Source organism: Festucalex cinctus, chromosome 10 (genome assembly GCF_051991245.1).
Source record: "Festucalex cinctus isolate MCC-2025b chromosome 10, RoL_Fcin_1.0, whole genome shotgun sequence".
Classification (NCBI taxonomy): Eukaryota; Metazoa; Chordata; class Actinopteri; order Syngnathiformes; family Syngnathidae; genus Festucalex; species Festucalex cinctus.
Window position 1 is genome coordinate 5,408,556 of NC_135420.1, and position 11,352 is coordinate 5,419,907.

The 11,352-nt window shown below is 38.9% G+C and overlaps 1 protein-coding gene and 1 long non-coding RNA gene across 5 annotated transcripts; one reads left to right on the top strand and one right to left on the bottom strand.

The window, feature by feature from the left end:
* Nucleotides 1-10,755, top strand: LOC144027496 (triple functional domain protein-like). Of its 4 annotated transcripts, XM_077535079.1 has the most exons (12): nt 1-49; nt 5,908-6,009; nt 6,540-6,729; nt 6,868-6,952; nt 7,067-7,511; nt 7,583-7,708; nt 9,356-9,469; nt 9,635-9,701; nt 9,800-9,909; nt 10,247-10,313; nt 10,391-10,483; nt 10,567-10,755. In XM_077535079.1, exons 3-5 carry the CDS (start codon nt 6,610-6,612, stop codon nt 7,153-7,155), a joined length of 294 nt encoding a protein of 97 aa, XP_077391205.1. In that variant the 5' UTR covers nt 1-49; nt 5,908-6,009; nt 6,540-6,609; the 3' UTR covers nt 7,156-7,511; nt 7,583-7,708; nt 9,356-9,469; nt 9,635-9,701; nt 9,800-9,909; nt 10,247-10,313; nt 10,391-10,483; nt 10,567-10,755. The 4 variants fall into 3 exon arrangements, with proteins under 4 accessions (XP_077391205.1, XP_077391202.1, XP_077391204.1 ...); XM_077535076.1 differs by having other exon boundaries at nt 6,868-7,511; XM_077535077.1 differs by lacking the exon at nt 10,567-10,755 and having other exon boundaries at nt 6,868-7,511; nt 10,400-10,434.
* LOC144027497 (uncharacterized) lies at nt 6,453-7,745 on the bottom strand. Its single transcript, XR_013285471.1, has 3 exons — nt 7,619-7,745; nt 6,790-7,025; nt 6,453-6,626 (listed from the first exon to the last, which is right to left on the bottom strand). It is a non-coding gene; the product is annotated as an uncharacterized LOC144027497 (long non-coding RNA).
* Nucleotides 10,756-11,352: the final 597 nt, after the last annotated feature.

Here is an 11,352-nt window from a genome sequence, read left to right on the forward strand (position 1 = left end):
GGAGGACATCCTGCATCGGTCGCTGTTGCTGCTCCCACCTGCTTCCCAGGTCGGCCTTTCTCGACAAGTTTCAGTGTACTGTGCTGCGATTCCAAATGTTTTTTTAAATTTGACGTCGAATTTTTATAGCCCGATAGCACTTTGTCGCCAGCACACAAAGTGCAACAAACCTTTATGTTGTCATCTTTAACTGAAAGAAACTGAAAATAATGACTGTATTTCCAGGTTGAAAAGGCAAATCCCCGTAATTCCTCCATTGTTTGTGCCGCTATTCTATGGAGAGAAATTTGTGTCTTTATTTTCAATCAAACAAAAAAGGAATTTGCAATCAAAAAAAAATTTCAATCAAACAAAAAGGGGATTTGCAATCAAAAAAAAATTTCAATCAAACAAAAAGGGGATTTTCAACCTCAAATAAATTTTAATCAAACAAAAAAGGGTTTTCATATAAAATAAAAATTTGCAAACAAAAAAAAACATTTCAAACATGGATTTGTATTTTAATAAAATCTTTTGCAAACATTTTTTTCGTTTTGTTTGCGAATCTGTTTTTTGGTTGCGAATCTGTTTTTTGGTTGCGAATCTGTTTTTTGATTGAAACCTGTTTTTTGGTTGTGAATCTTTTTCTGTGTTGTGTGGGCGGGGTCCTCCGTTCAACCGATGATAGAAGCCTTGTCATTGGTCAGCTTGGAAGCCGCTGCGACAACTTTCATTGGTCAGATAGGAATGGGGGTGTGACAATGTTCGTCTGACTATTTCCTGGGTCATTTTGTCCAGTCGCCGCCAGCATCGAGGTAAATATGACACCCCTCCCACTTCTAGTTTTCCGTTTTGTTTATCTGACATTTATCTAAAAGCAACCCTTGATCTATCGTTTATCCGGTGATTTGTTCTAACCATTACAATTAACGTAATCACTCACTCAGCATTGCTTAGCCATGTTAGCTAGCTAGGTAGCTGATGGTCCGATACATGAGTCAGTCATGAAGCTGTTGTTGGCAGTCAAAACACAAATATACGACTCATTGGGATAGCGGTTCGTATGTTTTTTTTTTTTTTTTTTTTTTTAAACTCATAAAGAAACCTTTGCATTCGCTTTACATACAAGCAGGACTGGGAATCGAATTTATTTACACTAGCTGCTTCCCCTTAATTTTGGATGTTTGAAGTAGAGATTAAATTCGTGATAATTCTTTAATTCTTCTTATTGGTCCTGGTTGTTTACTGTACGAGTCAGATTGAAACAGAAGGGGAATCTGAGTTGTAGGTGTACTTTTGCAATTACACTGACTAGATTTTTTCTTTTAGAGTGCGAGCAGACCAAGGGGTAGAAAATGTAGACATAGCGAGATGCATGTTTACTGTAAGAGGAGCAGGCCAGGGCAGTTTTATTACTGGTAAAAGCGTACATAACCAGAGGAAAAAACTTTATATGAGTAAAAGTTCTTGGAGTTACTGTAGCTTTCATAAATGTATTTGATATTACAGATCCAGCAAGCTGAAGAGACACTACCCTTGGACCATCACGGTGAACACGGGATCGTTATACCTGACATCCACTGTCGTTTACCTGAGGAAAGACTTGTTGCTTTACGGCAAATCAATCCAAACAAGGAGTCCTTGAGTTTAGGTCGCGTCATTTATTTGCAGACTCTCAATGTTGCTTCTAGTGCTAGTGTCTCGCGGCCCAAAGGGTCATTTAAATTTATGTAAAAAATGAAAATAAATTCCTGTGTAAAACAGTTTGACTTTTATTTCATAAAAAAAAAGCATGCATATGAACTAACAACCAGTCAATTATTCAGCATTTTATAGATTTTATACAGAGATTTTTCTCAAGAAATGATTGGCCTGCCAACAAGAAATCAAGAAAGCTCAGAAAATGAACTGTTAAACTTAAAACAAACATTTTGGTAGGAACAGCCTGTAATTACTCAAAAAAATGAAATGGATGTGATTTTTTTTTTTTTTTTTGCCCTTTCAATTACACTGTGTCAAATCTGGCATCAAAGGTGATAGCAGTCAGTAGATGTGATTTAAAGGAATGGTAATCACTCATACAGTGGTATGAAAAAGTATCTGAACCTTTTGGAATTTCTCACATTTCTGCATAAAATCACCATCAAACGTGATCTGATCTTTGTCAAAATCACACAGATGAAACAACAGTGTCTGCTTTAACTAAAACCACCCAAACATTCACAGGTTTTCATATTTTAATGAGGATAGCATGCAAACAATGACAGAAGGGGGAGGAATAAGTAACTGAACCATCACATTTAATATTTTGTGGCCCCCCCTTTGGCAGCAATAAGTTCAACCAGACGCTTCCTGTAGCTGCAGATCAGTCTGGCACATCGATCAGGACTAATCTTGGCCCATTCTTCTTTACAAAACTGCTGTAGTTCAGTCAGATTCCTGGGATGTCTGGCATGAATCGCTGTCTTGAGGTCATGCCACAGCATCTCAATGGGGTTCAAGTCTGGACTTTGACTTGGCCACTCCAGAACCTGTATTTTGTTCTTCTGAAACCATTCTGAAGTTGATTTACTTGTGTGTTTTGGATCATTGTCTTGTTGCAGCATCCATCCTCTTTTTAGCTTCAACTGTCTGACAGACGGCCTCAGGTTTTCCTGCAAAACATCCTGATAAACTTTTAAATTCATTTTTCCATTAATGATTGCAAGTTGTCCAGGCCCTGAGGAAGCAAAACAGCCCCAATCCATGATGCACCCTCCACCATGCTTCACGGTGGGGATGAGGTGTTGATGTTGGTGAGCTGTTCCATTTTTCCTCCACACATGACGATGTGTGTTCCTCCCAAACAATTCAACTTTGGCTTCATCAGTCCACAAAATATTTTGCCAAAACTTCTGTGGAGTGTCCAAGTGCCTTTTTGCGAACATCAAACGAGCAACAATGTTTTTTTTTAGACAGCAGTGGCTTCCTCCGTGGAGTCCTCCCATGAACACCATTCTTGGCCAATGTTTTACATATAGTTGATGCATGCACAGAGATATTGGACTGTGATTTCTGTAAGTCTTTAGCAGACACTCTAGGGTTCTTTTTTACCTCTCTGAGTAGTCTGCGCTGAACTCTTGGCGTCATCTTTGGTGGGCGGCCACTCCTTGGGAGAGAAGCAACAGTGCCAAACTCTCTCCATTTGTACACAACTTCTCTGACTGTCGATTGATGAACATCCAGACTTTTAGAGATGGTTTTGTATCCTTTGCCAGTTTTATACAAACCAACAATTCTTGATCGCAGGTCTTCCGACAGCTCTTTTGAGCGAGTCATGGTGCACATCAGACAATGCTTCTCATCAAGACAATTCTGACCAGGTGTGTGTTTTATAGTGGGCAGGGCAGCTTTAAGCCACTCATCAGTGATTGGGCACACACCTGACTTAAATTGTTTGGTAAAAATTGGTTTCAATTGCTCTTTAAGTATCCTTAGGCAGAGGGTTCAGTTACTTATTCCTCCCCCTTCTGTCATTGTTTGCATGCTATCCTCATTAAAATTATGAAAACCTGTAAATGTTTGGGTGGTTTTAGTTAAAGCAGACACTGTTGTTTCATCTGTGTGATTTTGACAAAGATCAGATCACGTTTGATGGTGATTTTATGCAGAAATGTGAGAAATTCCAAAAGGTTCAGATACTTTTTCATACCACTGTATGAGCAGTTGGAAATGTAATGGTGTTTGTGCAGGGGGTAACATAATGTGTGACCTGGCATTTGTACCTCACAATTGTGGTCAAAGTTTATTGATATTTTAAATTGCTCTCTGTCTGACATAAGCAGGTGCTTGTGGCCCTGCTCAGTTATCCACAGCATCACCTCATGAAGAGAGGTGACCAACCACCAACTTCATCTTCTGCATCTAAAAAGTAAAGAAAAGTGTGCTTGAATTAAGTACCAAACATGTAAAAAAAAAATTCTGACAAAGTTATGTTTGACACATGTTTTGAACATTATTGAAACAGGAAAACTACAATGAAACAATCACAGGAACTAAATGTATTTATATTACGTAATCTCAGTCACTTCCTCTGTATTTCAAACACCCAAGACATAATAAATGTAGCAGAGGCTACTTATTTCAATGACCAGAACTTCTCATAAGTGATTAATAATTTGCATTTTATTAATGTAATGATGTAATGTAATAAAATAATCAGGAATAAGCATAATAACAGCTATCTCAGCAGGCCGTTTATTTGGGCCGTTTCTCGTACCAACAAAACATCACGATTCATGACTAGACTAACCAAAATCAAACGTTGACGTGGCCTGGATCCTAGTAGTAGCAATGTCACCGCTTTGACGGTGCATGAGTTCCCCCTCTTTTTCAACCTGACTCGTACAGTAAACAACCAGGACCAATAAATAATAATCACAGAATTATCACGAATTGAATCTCTACTTCAAACATCCAAGATTTAGGGGAAGCAGCTAGTGTAAATAAATTCGATTCCCAGCCCTGCCTGTATGTGAAACAAATGCAAAGGTTTCTTTATGAGTATATAAAAAAAAAAAAAAAAACTTCATCCTAACAGCTATCCCAAATTAGCCGTATATTTGTGTTTTGACTGCCAACAACATAGCTTCATGACTGACTCATGTATCGGACCATCAGTTACCTAGCTAGCTAACATGGCTAAGCAATGCTGAGTGAGTGATTACGTTAATTGTAATGGTTAGAACAAATCACCGGATAAACGATAGATCAAGGGTTGCTTTTAGATAAATGTCAGATAAACAAAACGGAAAACTAGAAGTGGGGGGGGTGTCATATTTACCTCGATGCTGGCGGCGACTGGACAAAATGAACCAGGAAATAGTCAGACGAACATTGTCACACCCCATTCCTATCTGACCAATGAAAGTTGTCGCAGCGGCTTCCAAGCTGACCAATGACAAGGCTTCTATCATCGGTTGAACGGAGGACCCCGCCCACACAACACAGAAAAAGATTCGCAACCAAAAAACAGGTTTCAATCAAAAAACAGATTCGCAACCAAAAAACAGATTCACAAACAAAACGAAAAAAATGTTTGCAAAAGATTTTATTAAAATACAAATCCATGTTTGAAATGTTTTTTTTTGTTTGCAAATTTTTATTTTATATGAAAACCCTTTTTTGTTTGATAAAAATGTATTTGAGGTTGCAAATCCCCTTTGTTTGATTGAAATTTTTTTTTTGATTGCAAATCCCCTTTTTGTTTGATTGAAAATTTTTTTTTGATTGCAAATTCCTTTTTTGTTTGATTGAAAATAAAGACACAAATTTCTCTCCATAACATTCCACCAAATTAAATGTAGTCTATAACCTAAGCAGTCGTACCAAAGCAAGAACGTTTGGGGAAACTGTCGATTCACAGGCAGCCACAACAAGCGCGGTTCTCTTACGTAACGGCTAAAATTGTGCAGTTCACGCGCACGACAAAATGAAAACTAAAAGTTTACATAAGAAAAAGCAACACAAATTAAAGAGGACGTTTGCGAAGCTCTTGTAACGGCTACCGACTCACAGGCATTACACATTCAACATAGGAACACCAAAATGCTACGAGTCGCTGACCCACATATTTTGAAAAGTCCGTTTAAACCAAAAGTTTAACACAGTCCCAGGAACACACAATCATGCATGCGTAATGCAACTCACAGTCAGCTTTTCGAAGTTAACAGCAGGTTGAAATCCAATGGGAAAGAAAAGAAAGACAAGTCTGTCTTTAGAGGATAGTGTGTAGCTACTCCAAATCTCCACTTCAGCACCGAACAGCGTGCGCCACCGTCCACCTCCAAAACTCAGGAAGTTCTGCTCATGCGCAGTTGCGCTGTTGCCTCCAGTTGATCAAAGAGGCCCTCGTGACGTCACCTTCTGTGATCTCGACAATAATTTCAGCACTCTGGCCAGGGGCGGACTGACTGACTGACTCACGTGGGTACCGCTAGCTCTTACTGCCCTCCGGACCGGCTGCCCACCGGGGATTTCCCCGGTAGCCAGGTACGTGACGTCACGTATAGAAAAATATATAAAAATAGTGTCGATGAAATGTAAACAACTTTACTGAATAACTTATTTTACTGCCATTGAATGTTCAACAAACAGTAATGATACATTACATAAAATAGTATAACAGCAGCATGTGTCTGGAAATGGTACCTCATCTTCATTTGCTGCTTTTATTCCATTTTGTTCTGTACAATTCACATGCAGTCTGTTTATTGCATTCAATAGCTGTAAAATAAACAAGCTGTTCTGTAAAGTTGTTTACATTTCCCCACTGCATTTATTACAGAATTTCCCTGGTAACCACAGCTGCTGGTTTCCCGCTGTAAAAACAACTGCTTTTTTTTTATTTTTTATTTTATTTTTTAACTGTATTTATGTTTCATGTGCAATTTATGTACAGCGTTTTATTGCATCTGCAATTGTTTTGTTTTTGTTGTGTAATATGATCAGAAATGCTGCCATGAAATCGTGCTTTCTTTATGGCAACAATCTTCTGACTGTTCTCCACCTCTTGCCTACAGAAGTCCCACCAGAGTGCTTTGAAAGTTGAGCAGTGCACACAATTATGTTCTGCTTTCGCAAATCCAGAACATGGACCTGGACAGAGACTGCACAGAGGGTGCGACATTTGACTGGCCGCAGCTCTTGAGCAAAACGCCAAGAAAAATCAAGCTGGTCGTTTCTGTGGCTTTCTACAAGACCTCAGAAAAAGTAGGACATGCATTAGATGTCAATGTTTGATACTGGATTCCATAAAATGAATTAACCTACCTTGATGGCTAATTTGAACACATGCAATTCTGGGGAACAAGAAGAACACCATGGACTGACTTCATTTCTCCCTTGCAGGTGTGCCATGTGTTGGACTGCCTGGAGCAGGACTATCAGCGAGAGGACGACTGGTGCGGAGGAGCGGACAATCTCCACCCCAAATGTGAGGCGGATTTGACCCTCAGGATCAGGAAACACTTGGAGCAGAAGGAAGTACTTCAAGGCTCAAATGACACCTGGAAGATAGTTTTGCAGTGTTATATCTTTTGTCATTTAGGCGTGCAGTATGGCCAGGAGAATCGCGGATATCTTCTTGAAGTACATGGAAAGGGACGGTGTCAAGATGGGAATGCAGAGTCACGATGACTCACAAAAGGAAGAAGTTTGAAGTCAATAGGACAAAATTAGATGCATTTACCAAAATGAAGGGATTCATATAGCCGAAACCAAATGCTGGCATAAGAAAATTGTATAAATCATGTCTAATTGAGCACAAATTCTCCTTGAAAAATTATTCAACGCACCACTAGAAAATTGTAAAATGCAGTTTTATCTAATCTTTCATCATCTCAGTTACCCTAATGTGTGATTATTTTGTGGTCATAGAAATTATTGCTGGCCTGCTGGAGAGAGAAGATCGTGTCCTTCACTTGTGGAACATGAGGAAGGAGCGTTTGGAGCAGTGTCAGAGTTTTGTGGCATTTGAACGTCGGGCCAAACAGGTCAGTTCGAAAACATTAGTCTCTCACTTCCTGGTGCGACTCAATCAAAAACATCGCACATCTATTTGTAGCTGCTTGGGACCATTCAGGACATGGGTGATGTTTACCTGTCCACACACCTCTCCACTGGCTCTCGCATCCACAAAAGCAGGCGGGAGCTTTTGAAAGATGGCGAGGACTTGCACATCATTGCCAAGGTGGGTTGCGCGTCACACTCTTGCTTTGACATCTGGATGCAAGCTCGGGGTGAACAATTTTGAAACAATCTAAATGCGAACAAATTAAATATTGCGACTTAATGTGATTTTTTTTTTCAAGGTGCCAAAAAAGTTGTATTAAAAATAAGACATGATAAATGATGATTTCTTTTTACTTACTATTATGTTTGTAATTCACACATTGTTAATGGCAGTAAACTATCTTTCTGTCTAGAAACTTCAGTGCAACAACATCCAACACATAATTTCTAATACAAGAATGCAAAAACACTTTCACTCATCTGCGGGAAACAGAGCAGTGCGTGAAGTTGAAGTTGCTCATCCAACAGTCGGACGACTACTGCGTCACGCTTTCGAGATGAAGAAACAGGCGACAGAATTGGCAAATGGCTTCCAGGACTTTTCCCTGCAAATGGAAAAGCACAACCGCAGCATGGAGAAGACCTTGGGTGTAATGTACCGAGGTTACCGGTGGAATAAAGGATTCCAAAAACGTAGGCCAAGAAAGGAAAATACAATTTGTATTTATTACAAAAAGTTCCAAACTTAAACACTTGCAGACCGGCAGACTACACAAAATAAAAAGCACTTGCCAGGGCAAGGGAAACACTGAGATACAAAAAAACGCTTGCAAAAGAACAAAAAACACTTGCAAAAGAACAAAAAACACTTGCAAAAGAACAAAAAAACACTTGCAAAAGGCAAAGACCATAACTATACGAGGAACCACACTCTTAAGCTAAAAACTACAAAAATAGAAACATCGCGGCAATACTTACACACCAATGAAAAACACGAGACTCTGAGATTTGCAAAAAAGGGAGTACAGAGAACACATTGAACACTGGCAGTGAGCAAGGAACAATCCAACGAAGAGCAGCAGGTGTCCATGCCTTTTAAAGGCCCCTGATTAGAATGACCCACAGGTGTGGCAGGACAGGAAACGCCCCCTACTCACTAGCCACTGTAAAAAAACAGACAACAGCACTGAGAGACAAACCATGAAATTGGGTACCTCGTTTGATGCCAACAAGGCTGTAAGTCTACTTTCAGACACTGCCATTTTTCATCATTCAATCTAATCAAATCAAAAGTTGCAAATCCAGTTGCCTTGCTTTTATTTTGAGTCATTGTCAAAACCAAATTAAAGTAAAAGTACTTAACACTCATTTCACTGCCAGTCATTATAGAAAATGTTTTAATTTCCAATACTCACGTGATATTACATTCAATAATTATATATAAACCGAATCTACCAAATAACAGAATAGACTCCCTACTTTTTGCCCCGTCCCGTTCTTTTATAATTGACAGTAGAAAAAAGTAGGTTTGCCAAAATACAGCCATTTCTCCCATGGACTCTGAAACTGTGTTTATTTTGTATAAAATGGGGCAATGATGTCATCTACTGGCGGTTGGGCATCAGTAAAGTCGTTTCCAAGTTTGATATTTACAGTGGAGCATAATCAGATTCGCCCCCATTTAGCACCGCTCTAAAAAATACAATTGACAAGTATACTTGTCAAAGGCAGTGAATGAGTTAAAAAGTTACTTAGGTCAACAGATTCATTGACCTACATTTCCATTAAGACAATGATGCAGTAATTTCTGTCTCTCATTTTTCAGATTAAGGATCCCCCACCGGATGTCATTCCTGCCACATCTCTGGGGTCAAATGTCAAGTTGAGGGATAACACTCATAAAGTCAACGAGGAGAAAAGAAAGTGCACGCAAAAAAGTGTAAGTGATTCATGATACTATTTGTGAAGTTGCAAATGCAGTTCAACACACGAGGGGTGGCTTGATTGAATTCAACTAAAGCAGATTGTGGTTTAGTTATTAGCCATTGGCTGTTGCAAAATACATTTACAAGATTTCAGTGCCTTGTTTAATGTTTTTGTATAGCTTCATCATTGCAGAGATGATTGAGACGGAGAAGGCGTACGTGCAAGACCTGCGGGAATGCATTGATGTGAGTTTCACTTCTGTTTACATGTTTTGTTTTGTTTTGTTTTGTTTGTTTTTAACGCTAAAAGAAGCTCAAGTGAACTTTTGTGTGACTTCATGCAGATTTACCTGTCGGAGATGACCAACGGGATGGCGGAGATACCTCCAGAAATCCTCAATAAGCAGCACGTCATCTTTGGGATTTTGGAAGATCTTTATGAATTCCACCATAAGTAAGCATTGCAATGACACTTTTTTTTTTTTCTCCCAGAGGAGCTTTGTCCACTCAGCTAAAATAAAAAAAAGAAAAGAAAGCAAGGCAAAATGAGCCCTAATGATGTTGTTATAGCTCCTCCTAGTGTTCGATTAGCTCTTTACACAGAGTGGACCAAACAAAATAAATCAGCTTCTCACACTCAATTAGCACTTGTTAAACATTGCCTACCTCACATTACCATAAACCAGTAATCAAAGATTGTTCATGTTATCGAATGAAAAAGTTTATGCAAACATTTGACTGCAACTGTGCACTCACATTTTGAAATGGATCAACTTTCTCTCTTCCTTCAGCATCTTTCTCACAGCGCTGGAGAAATCTGAATTGACTGAAGACGTTTGCCATTGCTTTGTCACATGGGTATGTATCACTTACTCAATAGTCATAAATGACACAGAAAGAACCGCGATACATTTTTTTATTTTTTATTTCTGTAGGCTGAAAAGTTCCAGATGTATGTGGATTATTGCAAGAACCAACCGGACTCCTCTCAGCTCATTCTGGAGCAGCGTGCTGCAAACTATTTCAGTGTAAGTTAATTATCAAGGATAATCACAATGAAACGACATATTTCATTGTCTTACATTCTTTTCTCTCTCTGATGTGTTTACAGAACATTCAGAAGAGGGACCAACTGCCCTCCTCAATCGGCTCCTTCTTGATTAAGCCTGTGCAGAGAATCACAAAGTATCAGCTCCTGCTAAAGGGAAACAATTTTGTTGTTGTTATTATTATTATTATTATTATTATTATTATTATTATTATTATTATTATTATTATTATTATTCAGCGAATCCCAATTTGTCACAGAAAACACTAGACCGATTCACGATTGGTGAAAATCTGTGACATAGAGAGATCATACTGATACATAAAAATGTCTTTTTGTAATTTTACCACTCCCACACGCTTTAAACACATTTAAATTTAAAGCACACTTTTTTTTTTTAATTAAAGCGGTGATTTGCAACACGCATTCTCAAATGAACACAAAATCATGCGAGCTTACAGAGATTTGTTTTTTGGGACGATGTTCATTAAATTAAAGTTAAATAAAAAAAAATAAAACATACAGGAATATTCAGAGGTGGCTCTCCCCCTTCACTCTCTGATTGGTTGAGGCCATGATACGTTGCCAAACCAAATTCGGCTTTCACTACAGTGTTGAGGAGTTGTGTGTTTTTTTGTTTTTTTTTAATCCTAGTTCAGCTTGGTTGCACTGGTGCAACCTCAGATATTTTTTTTTTCAGTTGCACCATTGTGAAATTAGGGACCCTGAGGGCCCAAAATGGGCGGACCCCAGAGCCTTGGCAAGTGTCAAAATGGCCGCCCCCTGAGACTGATACCCAGGTGGATTTTCCTGCTTAATTCGTATTCCACAAACGCATTAGTCATCAGA

Coding starts and splice junctions, on each gene's coding strand:
- LOC144027496 (XM_077535076.1), top strand. CDS start 6,610: ATGGACCTGGACAGAGACTGCACAGAGGGTGCGACATTTGACTGGCCG. Junction 6,730..6,867: donor TCTACAAGACCTCAGAAAAA/GTAGGACATGCA, acceptor TCTCCCTTGCAG/GTGTGCCATGTGTTGGACTG.